Source organism: Danio rerio, chromosome 13 (assembly GCF_052040795.2).
Source record: "Danio rerio strain M-AB ecotype USA chromosome 13, GRCz13ab, whole genome shotgun sequence".
NCBI lineage: Eukaryota > Metazoa > Chordata > Actinopteri > Cypriniformes > Danionidae > Danio > Danio rerio.
In genome coordinates, this window is record NC_141033.1 from 22,389,205 (window position 1) to 22,405,000 (window position 15,796).

The 15,796-nt window shown below is 35.7% G+C and overlaps 1 protein-coding gene across 4 annotated transcripts in view; it reads left to right on the forward strand.

Moving 5' to 3' along the window:
* The window catches only part of atrnl1a (attractin like 1a), a 465,931-nt gene that overhangs the window by 162,202 nt on the left and 287,933 nt on the right, over window positions 1-15,796 (forward strand). For 3 of the 4 annotated variants that reach the window (XR_015505851.1, XR_015505852.1, XM_087279119.1), the window contains exons 19-20: window positions 5,945-6,163; window positions 7,675-7,812. Coding sequence is in view for 2 of the 4 variants with exons in the window: in XM_087279119.1 (XP_087135245.1) it covers window positions 5,945-6,163; window positions 7,675-7,812 (357 nt within the window). In the remaining 2 variants the exon portion in view is untranslated. Of the gene's footprint in view, window positions 1-849; window positions 1,153-5,944; window positions 6,164-7,674; window positions 7,813-15,796 lie in introns of those variants that run through there. The other variant, XM_087279120.1, reaches the window with a different exon arrangement.

Below are 15,796 nucleotides of genomic sequence, written 5' to 3' on the forward strand. Positions count from 1 at the left end.
GTCTAATATTTGAATATCTAGTGCTACTAATGACTTTTGTCTTTTGGTTATTATTACAGATTATAGATTTCAGCAACATTTCATATTACATCAGTGTTGGACCCAGTCAGTGTGCTTAAATGTAGAAAGTAAGACTTTTAGAAAGAAAAAGAAAACAACAGTTAGAACGTTTTGTTGTATAGATTTGCATATGTAATGAATGTGTAGGTGTCCTTGGCTAAAGGTAATCTTCCCATCTTCTGCTAAACACAAAAAGGCAAAGGAGTGTGTGAGGGAAAGTGAGAGAGGACGAGATGAGAATTGAGTTTGTAATTATGAAACACCTCTGTGATTGTGCCGAATGCACAGCAGGGCAAAATGAATCATTGTACTGGGCGTGAATAATGCAGGAGGAGAGAGGAGCTTCTGGGTAGAGAGTTCAACTAACACATCTGTGTGCTATGGAAATCTCGATCAAGAACGTAGGCCAACATGCAAATATCTGAACTTTCAGAAAACTTTTTTTTTTTTTTCATGTAACGCTGTTCATTAAAATAAGATGTGTTTACTCATCTTACAGTAATCAGAACAATTTTAATTGATCCAGACAGTGGTTTGGTGCTCATGCTGATAATTAAACCAATAATAGTTATTTCTAATCAGCATATTGGAGTTATTTTTAAGGATTGTGTGACTGGAGTAATGATACAAAAAGCTTCTAAACCACAGGAATACACTTATATAAATAATACTTACTACTATGTATGTATTATATAAATAATACTATAATACTGTACTTTGATCAAATAAATGCAAGTTTGCAACAAACAAACAAACAAACTATATGGTGAACTGTGACATCATCCATAGGTTTCTGAACACTGCAAAAGAAGCCACAAGTACGGCCTACCGTCGCCATTTTGTTCGCGCATCATCGCATCCACGACGGGATACCAAACAAGGGCAGAGGGGGAGAGTGAGCGGAGCTGCAGACACCTGCTGGCATTTTGCTTGGACCTGGCTAGACAGATTTTACTTTGGGAAAACGCTTAATACTTTATTACCTGTGACTCGTTTGTGTTCTGACCACATGTGCTTGGCTGTACACTATATCAATAAAGTGTTTAGACTTTTAAAAACACTGTTGTAATAAATTGAGCCACTAAGCATTGTACTTATGACATTTTTCTACAGGGTGAAAACGCGAATGACTTCCAAACACTTCAGATATAGTCTGTATTAATAAATGCAAGGCTATTGATGAAATCCAGCATAACACTGTATGACAACACTAAAGACTACTGTTCTAGAGCCTACAGCTAATCAATCTGTCAGATTATGCTTTCAAGTTCTAAAGAAAAATAGAAACTATAAATGATCCTAAAAAAACAAATAAATGTATAGATATGGTGTAGAAGTTTATAAATTTACTCACATTGGAAACGGAGGCCACGTGAATGGTTTTGGAGCACAATTAAGCACACACAGCATGCCATATCATCTGATAATTGTAAGAAATAAGTCCAAAAGGCAACTGACTGTGTAAAGCCACATAAAACAAAACAAAAATATGATGAATATGCCAAGTTCAGTGGCTAATCTGCCGGAGTCAGCTGAGGTGAAGTGACTACGACCAGCTTGACCTATAGCTGTCCCTCAAGTGGCCATGCCCTTAATGATGCAAACTTAAAATAGCCTAATATAGGAAACGGATGAGTTATAAAAAAGTTCACCCCCCTCACAGTTGTCATTAAGGGTAATATTAGCTATGAACCAAAATCATTCCTTGTACCAGGTTGTAAACACCTTTTTTTTTTTTTTTTTTTTTGCTGTAAAAAAATCGGCCATTCTAACAGTGGGCTCAAAATTTGCTCTCCATGTTTATGGAGCCAGGACTAGTGGGAATTCGATGAATAAATTGTAGCCTTCTTAGTTGGTCTCTATCCTAAGCTGATAATCTTAATAGATTTTAGTTAAATTAAAGTGGATATTTACTTGATTGTCTTAATCGTTTTTATTTTTAATTTGTATTTCAAAATCTTTACACTTTCTGATCCTCTCTGGTGTAATGAGCTGCAAACTTCAACATCAACTGTTGAGCAGTGTGGAAGGGTAAATGTTTATTCATTTTTTCTTTATCCCCTTTAAAAATCAGGGGTTGCCACAGCGGAATGAACCACCAAATTAGCCAGCATTTGTTTTAAAAAGCGGTTGCCCCTACAGCTGCATCCCAGTACTGGGAAACATCCATACACACTCATTCCCCTCACATACACTATGGCCAATTTAGATTATTTAGTTCACCTAGATAGTGCATGTCTTTGGACTTTCAAAGAGCACCCAGAGGAAACCCACACGAACACGGGGAAAACATGCAAACTCCTCACAGAAATGCCAGCTGACCCAGCCGGGGCCCAAACCAGTGAACTTCTTGTTGTGAGCAACAGCGCTACCCATTGCGCCACCTTGCAGCCCCTAAATCTCAAAATGAATATCTATTTTTTATATTGTACATTGGCTACATTAGTACAATGTTATACCTTTGCAATTATAATTGATTACAGTGACTGTCTTTCAGCTTTTCAATATAACAATATAGGATTGGTATGGGATATAGGATGTTTTTGAGTTTTTTTATATATTCGTATAGACAGCATGTTTAACTCTATAAAGATAGCAAAACTTTTACAATTTTCCATTTAAATTTCTAAACAGCTTCACCTTATGTCTCCAAATAACACTTTTTTCCCCGAATATGATAAGGTAGGTCAAACACTGTGGCACTTTATAGTGCTTTTCTTGCTCATCTTTCTCAGGATCACGCTGACTGTAGTGGCGTCCCCTCAGTGTGCCTTTCTGCCCTGTTTTTAATGACACACTGCTCATCTCTCAGAATCTGCCCTCGCCATTAACCCTGAGACACTTTTTGACCCTCGCACTGTCTAAGGACCTATTAGACGGGGTCTGGTTAAGGGGTTCATTGATGGACGCTTCTACTGTCTCTATTGCCTGCATATATTTTCTGCTCCCCCACACGCACAAATGGCTAAAAATGAAGGGAGGTCATTAGTGACGGCCTTAGAAAACTTTATTATATAAAAACCCTACTGGCAATGGAAATCATATGATACTGTCCCATGTGTCCCAAATGTCCAGTGCTCTGAATGTCAGGCACATTGTATGAATACACATTCATATTGTAATGGCACAAAACTCGATTTATTTTGAAATTAAAAGGTCAGTCAGCAACACACAAGCAGAGCAGGTTTCAGTGCTTGTAACAAATTGACATAGTGACTTTGAATGGGCACAAAATAAAAGACGTGCCAGGGCCCCAGACTAACATGCAGTTGGTGGCACCAGCTGTGGGCTGGGGTAAAACATATTTATTTAAACTTAACGACTACGTCATTATTTGCCATGACTTTGCTTTCAAAAGCAACTTTTGTACTGGTGTCTAGATAGTTTTCTCCAGTTAGCAGACATTTTGAATGTATGTCAGGGTGTTTAGAGAAGCACAGGGCACTAACGAAAGAATAATAATGATAGAAATTGTTAAAATTAAATGGAGTTAAATGACATTTGCAGCTTATTTATCTGACAAAATGAGAAATAAAAGAAGACAAATAGTAATGGTAATGTTAATAACAAAAGTATACATTCTAAAAACTAAATTGAAATTTGATTTTAAATAAATAAATAAATAAATAAATAAATAAATAAATAAATAAATAAATAACATTTTAATTTTAAATAAAAAATAAGGAAATGATTAATTAAATAAACAAATAAATAAAATTAGATTTTAAAGAAAGAAAGAAAAAAAGAAACGAGTAAATAAATAAATAAATAAATAAATACATTTTGATTATAAATAAATAATTGAATAAAAATTAAGTTTAATTGGATTATAAATAAATAATTGAGTAAATAAATAAATACATTTGATTGTAAATAAATAAATAAATAAATAAATAAATAAATAAATAAATAAATAAATAAATAAATAAATAAATAAAAAATTGATTATGAATAAACTGTGGTAATAAACTGTCAGCATATATATTTAAAAAAAAAAGGTTCACACTTTGATGCTTAATTCTATCTGGCATTTTTTTAATTTATTTAACAATTTAATAGTGTTTAACAATGTAATAGTGTTTAATTTAATAGGTTAACTGCATATGTATATATGTATGATAAAAACTGATGAATACTGCTGGTCCAGGAGCTCTGCTACATGGTGACGTATACTTGTGCAGTACTGTCAGAATTAACCCGAATGTAAGAATCTTTATACAGTCTATGGTAAGAATAGCGGGCTATTTAATAATGCAGCATTTAGAATTATTATTTTAGTATTCTTCTGTTTCAAGTTAATTTATAAATGATACGTTTATATAGCAAACTTGTGAATTTCTGGACTTTTCTGGAGAGTGAGTGTCAATGACAAATAGAATCTACTATAAAACGTGCATTAAAGTGAAAATAAAGCCAGTAATTTCAATATATATTAAACCTGTTGATAAATATAGACTCTTTATTTTGTTTTATGTCATGAAATACATAAATAGGAGCACTTGTGTTTACCGTTTAGTTCATTTTAGGTCACTACATTTTCCAGCAACACAACCCGCTCCCACCTGTCCTCACAGATCATTATCCACATAGTTGATTTTCAGAGGAGGAAGCACTGGTATTGACATGATCACACAATAGCCTCTGAAAATTAGCACCAGCAGGAAAAATGGTAGCAAAATGTGAGTACTTGGTTGCAGACAGGAGCCCTGTTGCCCAAAAAAAGACATAGCAACTTCTAGGGCATGCTAACATTGTATCTTTGTGAATACCTCATGTATAGATTTAGAAGTCTTGCTAGTTTCACGGGCTGACAGTTAAAATTCTATTTGCATTCTTAGCTTTTATTTGTCCTTGGAGATTTAGATCTCTTTTATGTATCTCTCTCCAGTTTTTTGCCAACTTCAGCAACTGTCACTGGACTTTTTTTATATTCACCTGCCAGAGATCAATATGACAGCTCCTGTGGTGGCCGTTTCTTTTTGGCCAAACAAATAAATGTTTGCTTGACTGTAAAAACATCACTTTAAATGTCATGTTTCATCCACACTTTAGTGGTAAGCATTATAGCAGGTTGTTTGCACTGGAGAAGACAGACCCATTGTAAATAGGCCCATGTGTGTGGGCTGTCTCTACTCATAGGTGAAGTTTCTGGGTAAGCAAAGCTGAAACTGTTTTATCGTTGTTTGAGTGTGGCAAGAATATAATCCATCTACTCTTACATAACCAAGATATTCTGTTGCAGCAGATGTTCTCTGATGATCTTATTGTTAATGTGCTGTAAATGGCTGAATTTACTTGCTGTTTCATTGTTTAGTTGAAAGGTTAACAGTGTTATTTAGTGTTATTTATATAATAATTGTTAAAGTTTGTTTCAGACCTATCGTATAATATGGTTGCATCCACCAAGGTTTAAAAGCACTTTGATTTTCTCATAATAACATGCATTAAAAAACTTCAATTCTTTTCTCAAAATGTCTGAAAGTGTTTGTTGAAGGATCAAGCCTCTTTAAACCAAATCATTCCCAGGGCCAGCTTTGCTCTGATTGGCTACTTTGATAAACTTGTCAGACTTTGATTTATAATGGCTTCATGGCTATCATGTTTATGACAGATATATGACAAGTTTTGTTGTCTTGTTAATGTTAAGTTGTCATGACAGAGAAAAGCAGGTTGTAATGTATTTGTTTCATATGACAACTAGACATAAACAATGTTATCTTTGTATCCTAAATGTCAAATGACAATTAATTACAGTTGGGATAAGCATCAGTAAATTCTCATTCACATTCATCTTTAGATAGGTCTAATGAATACTCCTTCAAGTAAAGTGTTACTGTGCACTTTTATATATTCCTTTAATTAATTTAAATCTCTTTCCTTTTAGCTCAGAACTGTTCGGGTCATCGCACATGTGGCCAGTGTCTGGAACAGCCTGATTGTGGCTGGTGTGGAGACCCCACAGACACAGGACAGGGCCAGTGCATTGAGGGATCATACCGTGGGCCAATGAGGAGCCTCAGCAGACAGAGCCGAGAGAGAGTACTCGACACCAGTGTCTGTTCTAGGGAAAAAGGCTTCGACTGGGCCTACATAACCTGCCCAGGTAAACCTGAAAACACACAGGCTCAAACATACAGTGAAAGCAACCTGCAGTTTCCAATATTTCAAGGACACAAGAGCATGACTTTCATTTATTCAGAAGAACAAAATAAATTATTTTAATAATAATATAATAATTTTTGGAAAAAGAACACTGATTTAAATTAAAGAACATTTTCAGACAGTTATTGCTGTTAATCTGGCACTTTGTGGTTATTTATTTTATGAACTGATAGTTGAACCAGCAGCTTAATTTTCTAGTTTTTGCTGACTTTGCAATATAGTGAACTTTTTTTTAAAGTGACTGAAACTCTCTGAGCGAAGGTTGTCCAGATGAAGGCAAAAGCAATAACCATTTCAGCCATTGCAAAAGAGTTTGCTCATTCCAAATGTGAGATTTTCTACAATATTGATTTCTAGAATATATTTGCGGGAATGTTTGACTGCTGTAGGTTTAGTTGAAGTATTTCTTCTACAGTCTTTGTTGTTCTCTTATTTCGATCACTATACAAAACTGTACAAAATAAAGTGTAAGACTTGAAGCTTACACTGCTATTCTGAACCAACAATCAAAAACAGAAAGCAGTCAGAAAGAATCATGTTTAAATCAATTATTTATCTGACTCCATTGTAATTAATTGGACTGTATTAAAGTTGTTATCGTCATTGATAAAGAGAATGAATCTCAATGCCTTAAAGCTTCAAACTTGTTTATTAAGTTACATCTTTAAATATACAGACAGTAGAATGAAAAAAAAAAACAAAAAGAAAAAAAAAACTGACATGCTGTATAAAGAAACTGAGCTTTAACATTTGAACTGCTGTGTAACAAAGACTATAAAACTGCCTTTGTCAGAATTTAAGGCTATAAGCACTGGTGTGTGGAAGAAGCAGAGTAAAAGCCATTCTCCCCGATCAACGATCACCTTTCCTTCTTATACCCTGGGCAAAGCATTGTCACACATGAGTAAAATACCAAGCCCCAAAACCAGCTAAACATAAAAGCAAAGTTGAGGAGATCAAGTGGGGGAGAAATACATTAACATACTCTCCTCAGGCCATGACTTAACAATAGTAAATAGATTGTATATTGATATACATCAATGTCTCTGTTGATTTCAACACTACAGCGCTGAAGTCATAAACTGTCAAATGACACCAAACATGACAAAGTTATATGAAAGAACATCACGAGCAGATGAATCGTGTATGGGGAAAAGCACATGGTTACTGTAAGCAAATGGCAGAGATGTGTATTGGATCTGTGATAAACTCTGCCATGCCAGTAGGACCCATCCCATGCTTAGAATGTCCCCATAGTCCTTCATTACCATTAAAGGAATAGAATATACAACTTTCTCAGCTTACAAAAGTTTTTGTTCAGTGCTTTGGTTATTTAATTAAACTGTCTACTATCATGGTATATTAATTACCTCATTTCTAAAATGATTCAATCACTGATCAAAACCTTTACAAATTATTAATAGTCTAATCTCCTCACATTCTATTTTTCAGCATGCCAGTGTAATGGACACAGTACGTGTGTTAATGGCAGCGTATGTGAGCAGTGCAAGAATCTTACAGCTGGGCTGCATTGCCAGTTCTGTTTACCTGGTTATTATGGAGACCCCACTAATGGAGGGAAATGCCAAGGTAAGATGTTTGTCTTTGTATGTTCAAGGGTTTGTCCCTTTGTCTGTGTGTGCTTGCTTGAATCAGCATTTTAAAAAATCAGTGAGTAGGTTTCTTGAAAGATTGGTTTGTGTACACAAGATTTTGTCCTCATCTGCTCATTCTTCCAAGCATGCATGATTTTGTCCCTCTGTGGAACACAACAGATATGTTTATCAGATAATCCTGATGTCACTTCACATACATTGGAAGTGGATGGTAAACAGGGATCCTGCAGAGCATTCTAAGCAATATATGAGAGAATAGTGTGAAGATAAAAAAAAAAAAGATTACTGGACTTCGTTACATGACTCAACATGAGGAGTAAAGTGATTTGATCTGATTTTGTTAAAGTGTATAACATATTAAACATATAAACATATGTAAACACAAATATATTGGTTATGGTTATCTGGCACTGAGACATGCAAACAAATTATATTGGTCTAATATAAAATAGTAATATAAAAATGTATTAAATTATTAATTGTAGTAGTATATTTAAGTCAAACTAATACAACCACTAGCAGATAATTTTAATATAAAATTGCATAGTAAAAATCACGTTGTTCTGCTGACGTGTGAAATTCAGATTGATGGCAAGAAGTAAAACAACTGAATGGGAGAAATATAAGAAAGTCTGTGATTTTTTTACTATATTTCAAAGGAGATGTTCTGTAAATACAAAATAAGCACATATGTTGGGCATGATCCTTATATTATGAAGAGGGCCGAGTTTTCTACTGAACTATAATAAATTTGCATTTGTCATTGAGGCGGTAGATACTGTATAACATATTATGTTACATGAAAAATACCATAGTAAATACTGTAGTGTTTGGAAGCATACTATATATAATTTCTTGAATAAAACTATAATAGTAATTATGTTGTTGCTGTGGTACAACACAACTGTAGTACTAAAGAAATTATTCAATAGGACAGTTTTTTTTATGCTATAATTTTACACCATCACAAATGCACCACACTAACGTTACAGTATAACAGTTTTCCGGTGAACTGTGCTACACTATCTTGTAGTATTCATTAACAAAGAGTTGTACACATGATTCACTTTACTCTGTGGTTCAAAAACATGTTTATTTCAAATTACTATATGTGAATATCTTCTAGACATCAAGAAATAACAGATGAAGCATACAAAAGCATGGACGCAAAGTCTACATTGTTATTTATTTATTTTTGTAAGGTGGAAAAGTGCTCCACAATAACAATAGTCTAGTTTTTTCTGCAAGTTTCTTGAATTTTCCCCCATTTATAAGAAAAAACACTTTTGTAAGTCTATAAAAGCTGTTTAGAATTATTATAAACAACATAAAGTAGAAGAATCACTTCCTGGCCTCCTCTTGCATTTTGTACGTCATCCATATCATGTGAAAACAACCTATATAAACTAATAAAAATAATTCCAAACATTTATAGAAAAAAACGTTCTTGAAATTCCTTATGTATGCTTGCATTTATTTATTTATTTTCTTTATTTATTTATCTATTATTATTTTTTATTGTTTATGTACTTACATATTTACTTATTTAATTATGAGGTTTACATTTTTTTTTAGGAATTTACTAAAAGCAATAGCAAATTTATCAGATAGACTAGAGCGAAGCACAATTCTTAATTCATTTTTATCTGAATGCGTTTGAACAGGAATGAAATGGATTGAAAAGCAAATTGCAACACAGGCTTATTGTGAAAACGTAGCACTATATATATTTCTGGAGATCGCAAATTATGTAGCCAGTGGTCTGTATGGCTGCATTTAATTTTTTTAAATGAATGCTATGGGTGGTATGGCGCCATTTTTTTACGCTTACCAGCTGACCGCTTACCTCCGTATGGACAGGGTCAATCAATAAAATGGGTTGGGTTGAGAGTAGGAGAAAGGGTGGGTCAGTCGATCCATCAGTCAGCCAGTCAGTCATTCAGTCAGTCAAACAGTCAGTCAACAGTGGCCTCTGGTGGGTTTACGTGAGAATGACACCTGCGAGAGTAATTTGAGATCTCAAAGAGTACATAGCGGCCTCTCGTGGATTGGTGAAAACAAAATCTGCAGAAAAAAAAAAAAAACATCTCCTCTGGGACGTATTTTGCAGTCTCCAGAAATGTATAAAGAGGTATGTTTTCTGAATGAGCCTGGGTTGGCAAATTGCCTTTTTAACACCATTCCAGATTGTTTCAAACCAATTTAACCTCTGGCTCTTGTGTGGTGGCAGGTGTAAATGTGCAGAAATGTGAAAAATGTAGATGGTGCAAGGCAAGATAATGAGTGAGTCTGACCAATTTCAGTCTGGTAGATATGCTCAATAACTCCTTTTCCAGGAAAAGTCAAATTGGTTTGGAGGGGTATGAGGCATAACCAGAGGATGTCAGAACTTTCATTATTTAATAAACTACCCCTTTAACGCGTACGTGTGGCCAAACGCTAAATCAAACTGAAAATCGATGCAGTAGTTAATTCATAAACAGTCTTCCTGCATCCAGATGTACCACCGGATATCCCAGTGTCCCCCATCTAATTTCGTTGTAATGGTTAATGTGGCCATATTTCAGTACGAGTGCAGTATTCAACCTGACGCAAATTGTATCGATTTGATGTGGGCTCCTCGTGTTAGTCTATCACTGTGGCTTTTCTCCCAGTTTCCAGTCACCGAGTTTATGTACAAGCTTCATCGCTCTTAGAGATGAAACTGCAGCGAGAAGGAGAGAAAGGCAGCGGAGAGACAGAGAGGCGAAGAGGCGCAAGGAAGGTGGTGTAATAACATCATTCTCTGTCGGACAGATGCGCGTTTTCTCCACATTGGGTGACATTAAATCACTCTTAATCATTTTCTTATTTCCCGGAGTTGACTGGCGCACCACCTCCTCGCCTATACGAGCGGTCCAGCGCTCACAGCGGAGATTTGATAGATGTCTGGCGCTCCACAAGGATACGCTCTCTCCGTCTTCCGTTTCTCCTCCCTGTTGAATTCCTTAGTGATTAAGAGTGCTTTATTGACTGCGTCTTGGTGTAAATGCGCATGTGTGTTTAATGCTCTGATTGTGGCCGCTGCTAATCCCGCAGTGTCATTTTTCAGCGTTAGTGAGTGAAGGAGATTTACCTCACCTCGTACTCTAATACGTTTAAGCCACTGATCTGTGTTAGATTAGACGAGGAAAGATGGAGAGCGGCCCACTGTGTGGAGAACAGAAAGGCTGGATGGATATCTCTGACTGAATGTGTGTGTGTGTGTGTTGTCTGAAGGAGAAAAGAGACAGGCCATCAAAGTAAGATCAGGGTAAAATATGACACATGGCCGGCTGCCCTTGACGAAAGAGGGGAAAACAACGTCTGTGGAAGATGGAGGACGTGTCCTTTTGAAATAGCCCTTTTAGTTAGAGGACAACAGAGGGCAGACAGAGTCCAGGGATTTTCATTATGTATGTTTGATTGTTTATGTGATGATGTCATTCATATGCTTCAAATGAAAGATGTATTAAGTATATTTATGCATGCAGTTTCTACTGTGTTTGTGTGTTTGTGTGTGAGTGTGTGTGTGTGTGTGTGTGTGTGTGTGTGTGTGTGTGTGTGTTTGCTTGCGTAGGGTTGGTGGAGGTACAGCAGTCTTATATAACAGTGTATATTATGTAGTGTACATCATGAGTTAATGTCATGATGAGGGGGCTAGAGTTTTGTGGTATATCTACAGAAATTTCCAACTCAGGCTCATTCTGATTACGCACCCCTATATACATTTCTGTAGACAGCAAAATACATACCAGGAGATATGTTTTTTGCAGTTTTTGTTTTTGCAAATCCCCCAGAGGCCGCTGTGTACGCTTTTTTAGATCTCAAATTTCTCTCACAAGTGTCATTCGCGCCGGAGGCCGCTATCGACTGACTGACTGTCTACTGAGTGAATGACTGACTGACTGATTGACTGACCCACTCTCCTCTAAACCCAACCAATAGCATTTTATAAACCACAGACTGACCCACCCACCCCCTTCTCTAAACCCAACAGCAGTATTTTAAAAAGAAAAGTTCTCAGATTTTTACCACATTTTCAGATTTGACCACATTCTCACCCTGTTATTCAGCTTTTGTTTTTGTTTTCTTCACCAGACTCGAACCTCATTGTCGCAGTCAACTGCGCTGTGCATCTCAAGTACATCAACATACATGTCGAACTACTGGTAACAAACTGGTAACACCAGGAAAGCCGTCTAGGAATGGTGTCATACTGCCTCGTAACATTCGTTTTAAAGATTAAATCGCAGCCATGCGTAGCTCTGGCTACATAATTTGTGATCTCTAGAAACGTATATAGGGCTACATTTTTAGAATGAGCCTATGTTGGATATTTACAGGTCTACCTAGTAAAGTGACCAGTGAGTGTATATTGGTGCACTTTATCGCATAAATCATTAAAAAAATAAAATATGTTAAAATCAATCGGAAAATCGTTGACTGAAAAAAGACCGTATTTCTGGCACACAATATTGAGAGATTATGTTAATTGGTTATTTAAGTTTTTTTAAGTTTTGTTTTATCATCACAATAATCAAAAAATACACGTTTCTTGCACATTTTACTTTATAAATTTGCTGACATCTTTAGGTATCAATAGGCCCACACAGAATCTGCACTTGCTGAAATTTCTGCAGATTTTTAGCCCATCATTTAGTCTATTTATTTACTTGTGTAAATGTGTTAATTTATATTTATTCCGTTTTTAAATTAATTTCAGTAATATTATTGACTAATATGAAAATATTCATATGATTTATTTTCAATACAGTTTAATATTTTCTGTCTTTTAGTAGATATATTATATAAGAGACTTGCTTTGTTTACCAAATAAGTGGACCTAATTGGATTTGCATTGCAAGCAATAAATACAAGTTAAAAATGTATTGTTTTTTAATTTCATATATTAAGTTTTTAGTTATGAAATTCCCAAAACTATTTCACAGAAATTCACAGATGTTTTATAAAATTCTGTGCAGAAATAGCAACAAATGTCCACAGATCCTGTCTGGCCCTAGTTATCATGAGTGTACTTCATATTGTGAGGTAGCTGACTGTTATCAGCTCTAGAATGCATTAGGTGTTTGTAATTAATGCAAAATGTGTTGTCATGTGTGTTTAATGTGGTGACACTTGAAATGTGGTTCTGCTCATAGAGATCCTAGTTTTTTTTTTTCCTCATCTAACTCGAAATACTACATTTTTCAATGACTCATTAAATGGAAATGGCTTTGTGTGTTTTTGAATAGTCATATTTAGTTATAATATTCAGTAGTGTTTATTTATGCTCTTGTTTGTAGACATGTTGTGTGTGTGTAGTACCTGACAGAGTCATATTGACCCTGCAGCAGTGCTATTCTTGGCCTCTGACTGGACGAACACATGAACACAACACCCTCATTTTCCCTCTTTTTATTCGACCTGCACAAGTCATTCTCTGCTCCAGGTATAAAACACACACACACACACCTGTTCAGTCACCCAGCATCACAGCCAAAGCTAGACCTGCAGCATGAATGTGAAAGCTTTGGAAGAGTGTGTTCATTTAATCTCAGCTCTGTAATTTACATAATTACATCATACAAAATGTTAAAGTTTGTCATCGGTTTGTGGTGGGACTTGAAATGTTGGTAACACTTTACTTGAAGGGAGTGTTCATAAGACTGTTATGCCATGTTTACAATCTGTCATAAACCTAATATAGCTTATTAACTATCTATAAGCTTATTAACCATTTAGCTTTATGGGTTAACATAACAATAAACTGTCATTAGGCGGCACAGCTAGAAGGTCGCTGGTTCGAGTCTCGGTAGGGTCAGTTGGCATTTCTGTATGGAGTTTGCATGTTCTTCCAGTGTTGGCGTGGGTTTCCTCTGGGTGGTCCGGTTTCCCTCCCAGTCCAAAGACATGCGCTATAGGTGAACTGAATAAACTAAAATCCACTGTGTAAAACATATGCTGGATGAGTTGGCGATTCATTCCACCGTGGTGACCCGTGATGAATAAAGGTACTAACCCGAATGAATTAATGAATGAATAAACTGTCAAATGAACCCCCACTTCAAGTAAAGTGTTAATGAAATGTGACGTGTGTGAAGTGAGTGGACCTTGGTAAAGCAAAGTACCTTGGTGCTGACCTTCAAACTAAAGTTAAACAGTTTTGTGTCTCATTTGATTGAGTGAACCAGCTGTCCAATAATATTAAAGTCAGATTGTTTCATTCCTAAAAATATAAGGTGAATTGCAATGCCATCATTCGTAAACAGTGTTGAATCTTTAATAGATTATATAAGCATGCACCTTGAATAATGGCTTAAATCCATTTGAGTCTCTTGGAGTTTTAGTTTTATAAACTTTGTTGCTTTGATAACAAGATAATTGAGAGCACTCCCACTAATTATAGTGTCAGATGAAGGTTCCCTAATAATTGTGAAGCTGGAGGAACTAGTATGACGGTATATGATGAGATTATAATGAACATTTACAGGTAAATTGGCAACTGCTATTCCTTAATATCATCTGATTTCAAAATTTTCAGACCTGGTTTGCTGTTAGTAAACTGATCTGAACATTTTGAAAATGTTTGAACATTGCTAACTTTAACCCAAAAGAAATTTAGTGAGCTAACATCGAGTTTTATTTCTCTATTGTTTTTTTTTCCTTTTATTTCCTCTTCTTGTTTACATCTGCATGAATCCTCATTACATACATGCTGTTAGTCACAGTTTTTTTTTTTTTTCTTGCTGAGAATCTACACTTACAGAACATGATTCAGTTCACTCTCAGCATTTGCACTGAGCTATTTGTGGCTGTTTGATGAAGATACACTTTACTGATGTCACACATGAACTCATAATCATATACCATATGATTATATCTGTGTACGCATATCATGTACATTTCCATTCTAAGCTGCCATGCAGCATTTTTGTTAATCACTCAGTCACGCAGTTAGATAAGTCAGTGCTACTTACATCAGTCTTGGTTAATACGAGCACATGGTGGCAGTCGTATAAAGCAGACAGGAGAGGAAACTGTAGCATCAGGCACAGATGGAGGAGATCTCCCGTTTGCCTCGCGCTCTGAACGTTTTCCCCTCATCCTAATCTCTTCCAGGATCTGTTTAAGATGGCAGTTTGCTTTTGCACACTGTGAGGTCTCAGTGGCGCCTGTCCCCTCCATGCTCCTCATCTCCAACAAAACAACTGTGGCATCTAATCATGTTTTGCCACATCCAGTTTGTGTTGTACAAGCTTCTGTTGGGTTTTGGGTGATTGGGTTGTGTTCACAGGAGGTCATGCTTGACATTTCTTATAAATACCTGTTTCTTATGAAAAAAAGACTCCTGGTGGAAATATGTGCACCGTGTTGAAGGACCATGTGTTGTAAATTTTTGATTATATATACTATTATATATACATTCAGAAAACTGTGACATAAGCTAAAACTATTTGCTCGGAAGCAAATAATTGATTGATGAGAGGAAATTTGCTTGTTAGACAAACATACTATATATATAACTTTATATAGTAAAAAATAAAGTTGTAAATATACACTTTATAAATATACAGGGTGGGCCATTTATTTACACCTTAATGAAATGAGAATGGTTGGTGATATTAACGTCCTGTTTGTGGCAGATTAGTATATGTGAGGGGGCAAACTTTTCAAGATGTGTGGTGACCATGGTGGCCATTTTGAAGTCGGCCATTGTGGATCTAACTTTTGTTTTTTAATAAGAAGAGATATGTCATGTGACATATCAAACCTATTTGGAGTTTCACTAGAAAAACAATTGGTTTAAACGTAACTTTATTCTTTCATGAGATACTAGAAGCCTGTGCTGGCATTTCTCCTGCGGTGTTGCTTTAAGTGTGTATAGAGTGGGAGAAGAGGGTTTCATGGACAAATCTAAAACAAAAGGCATCACATTG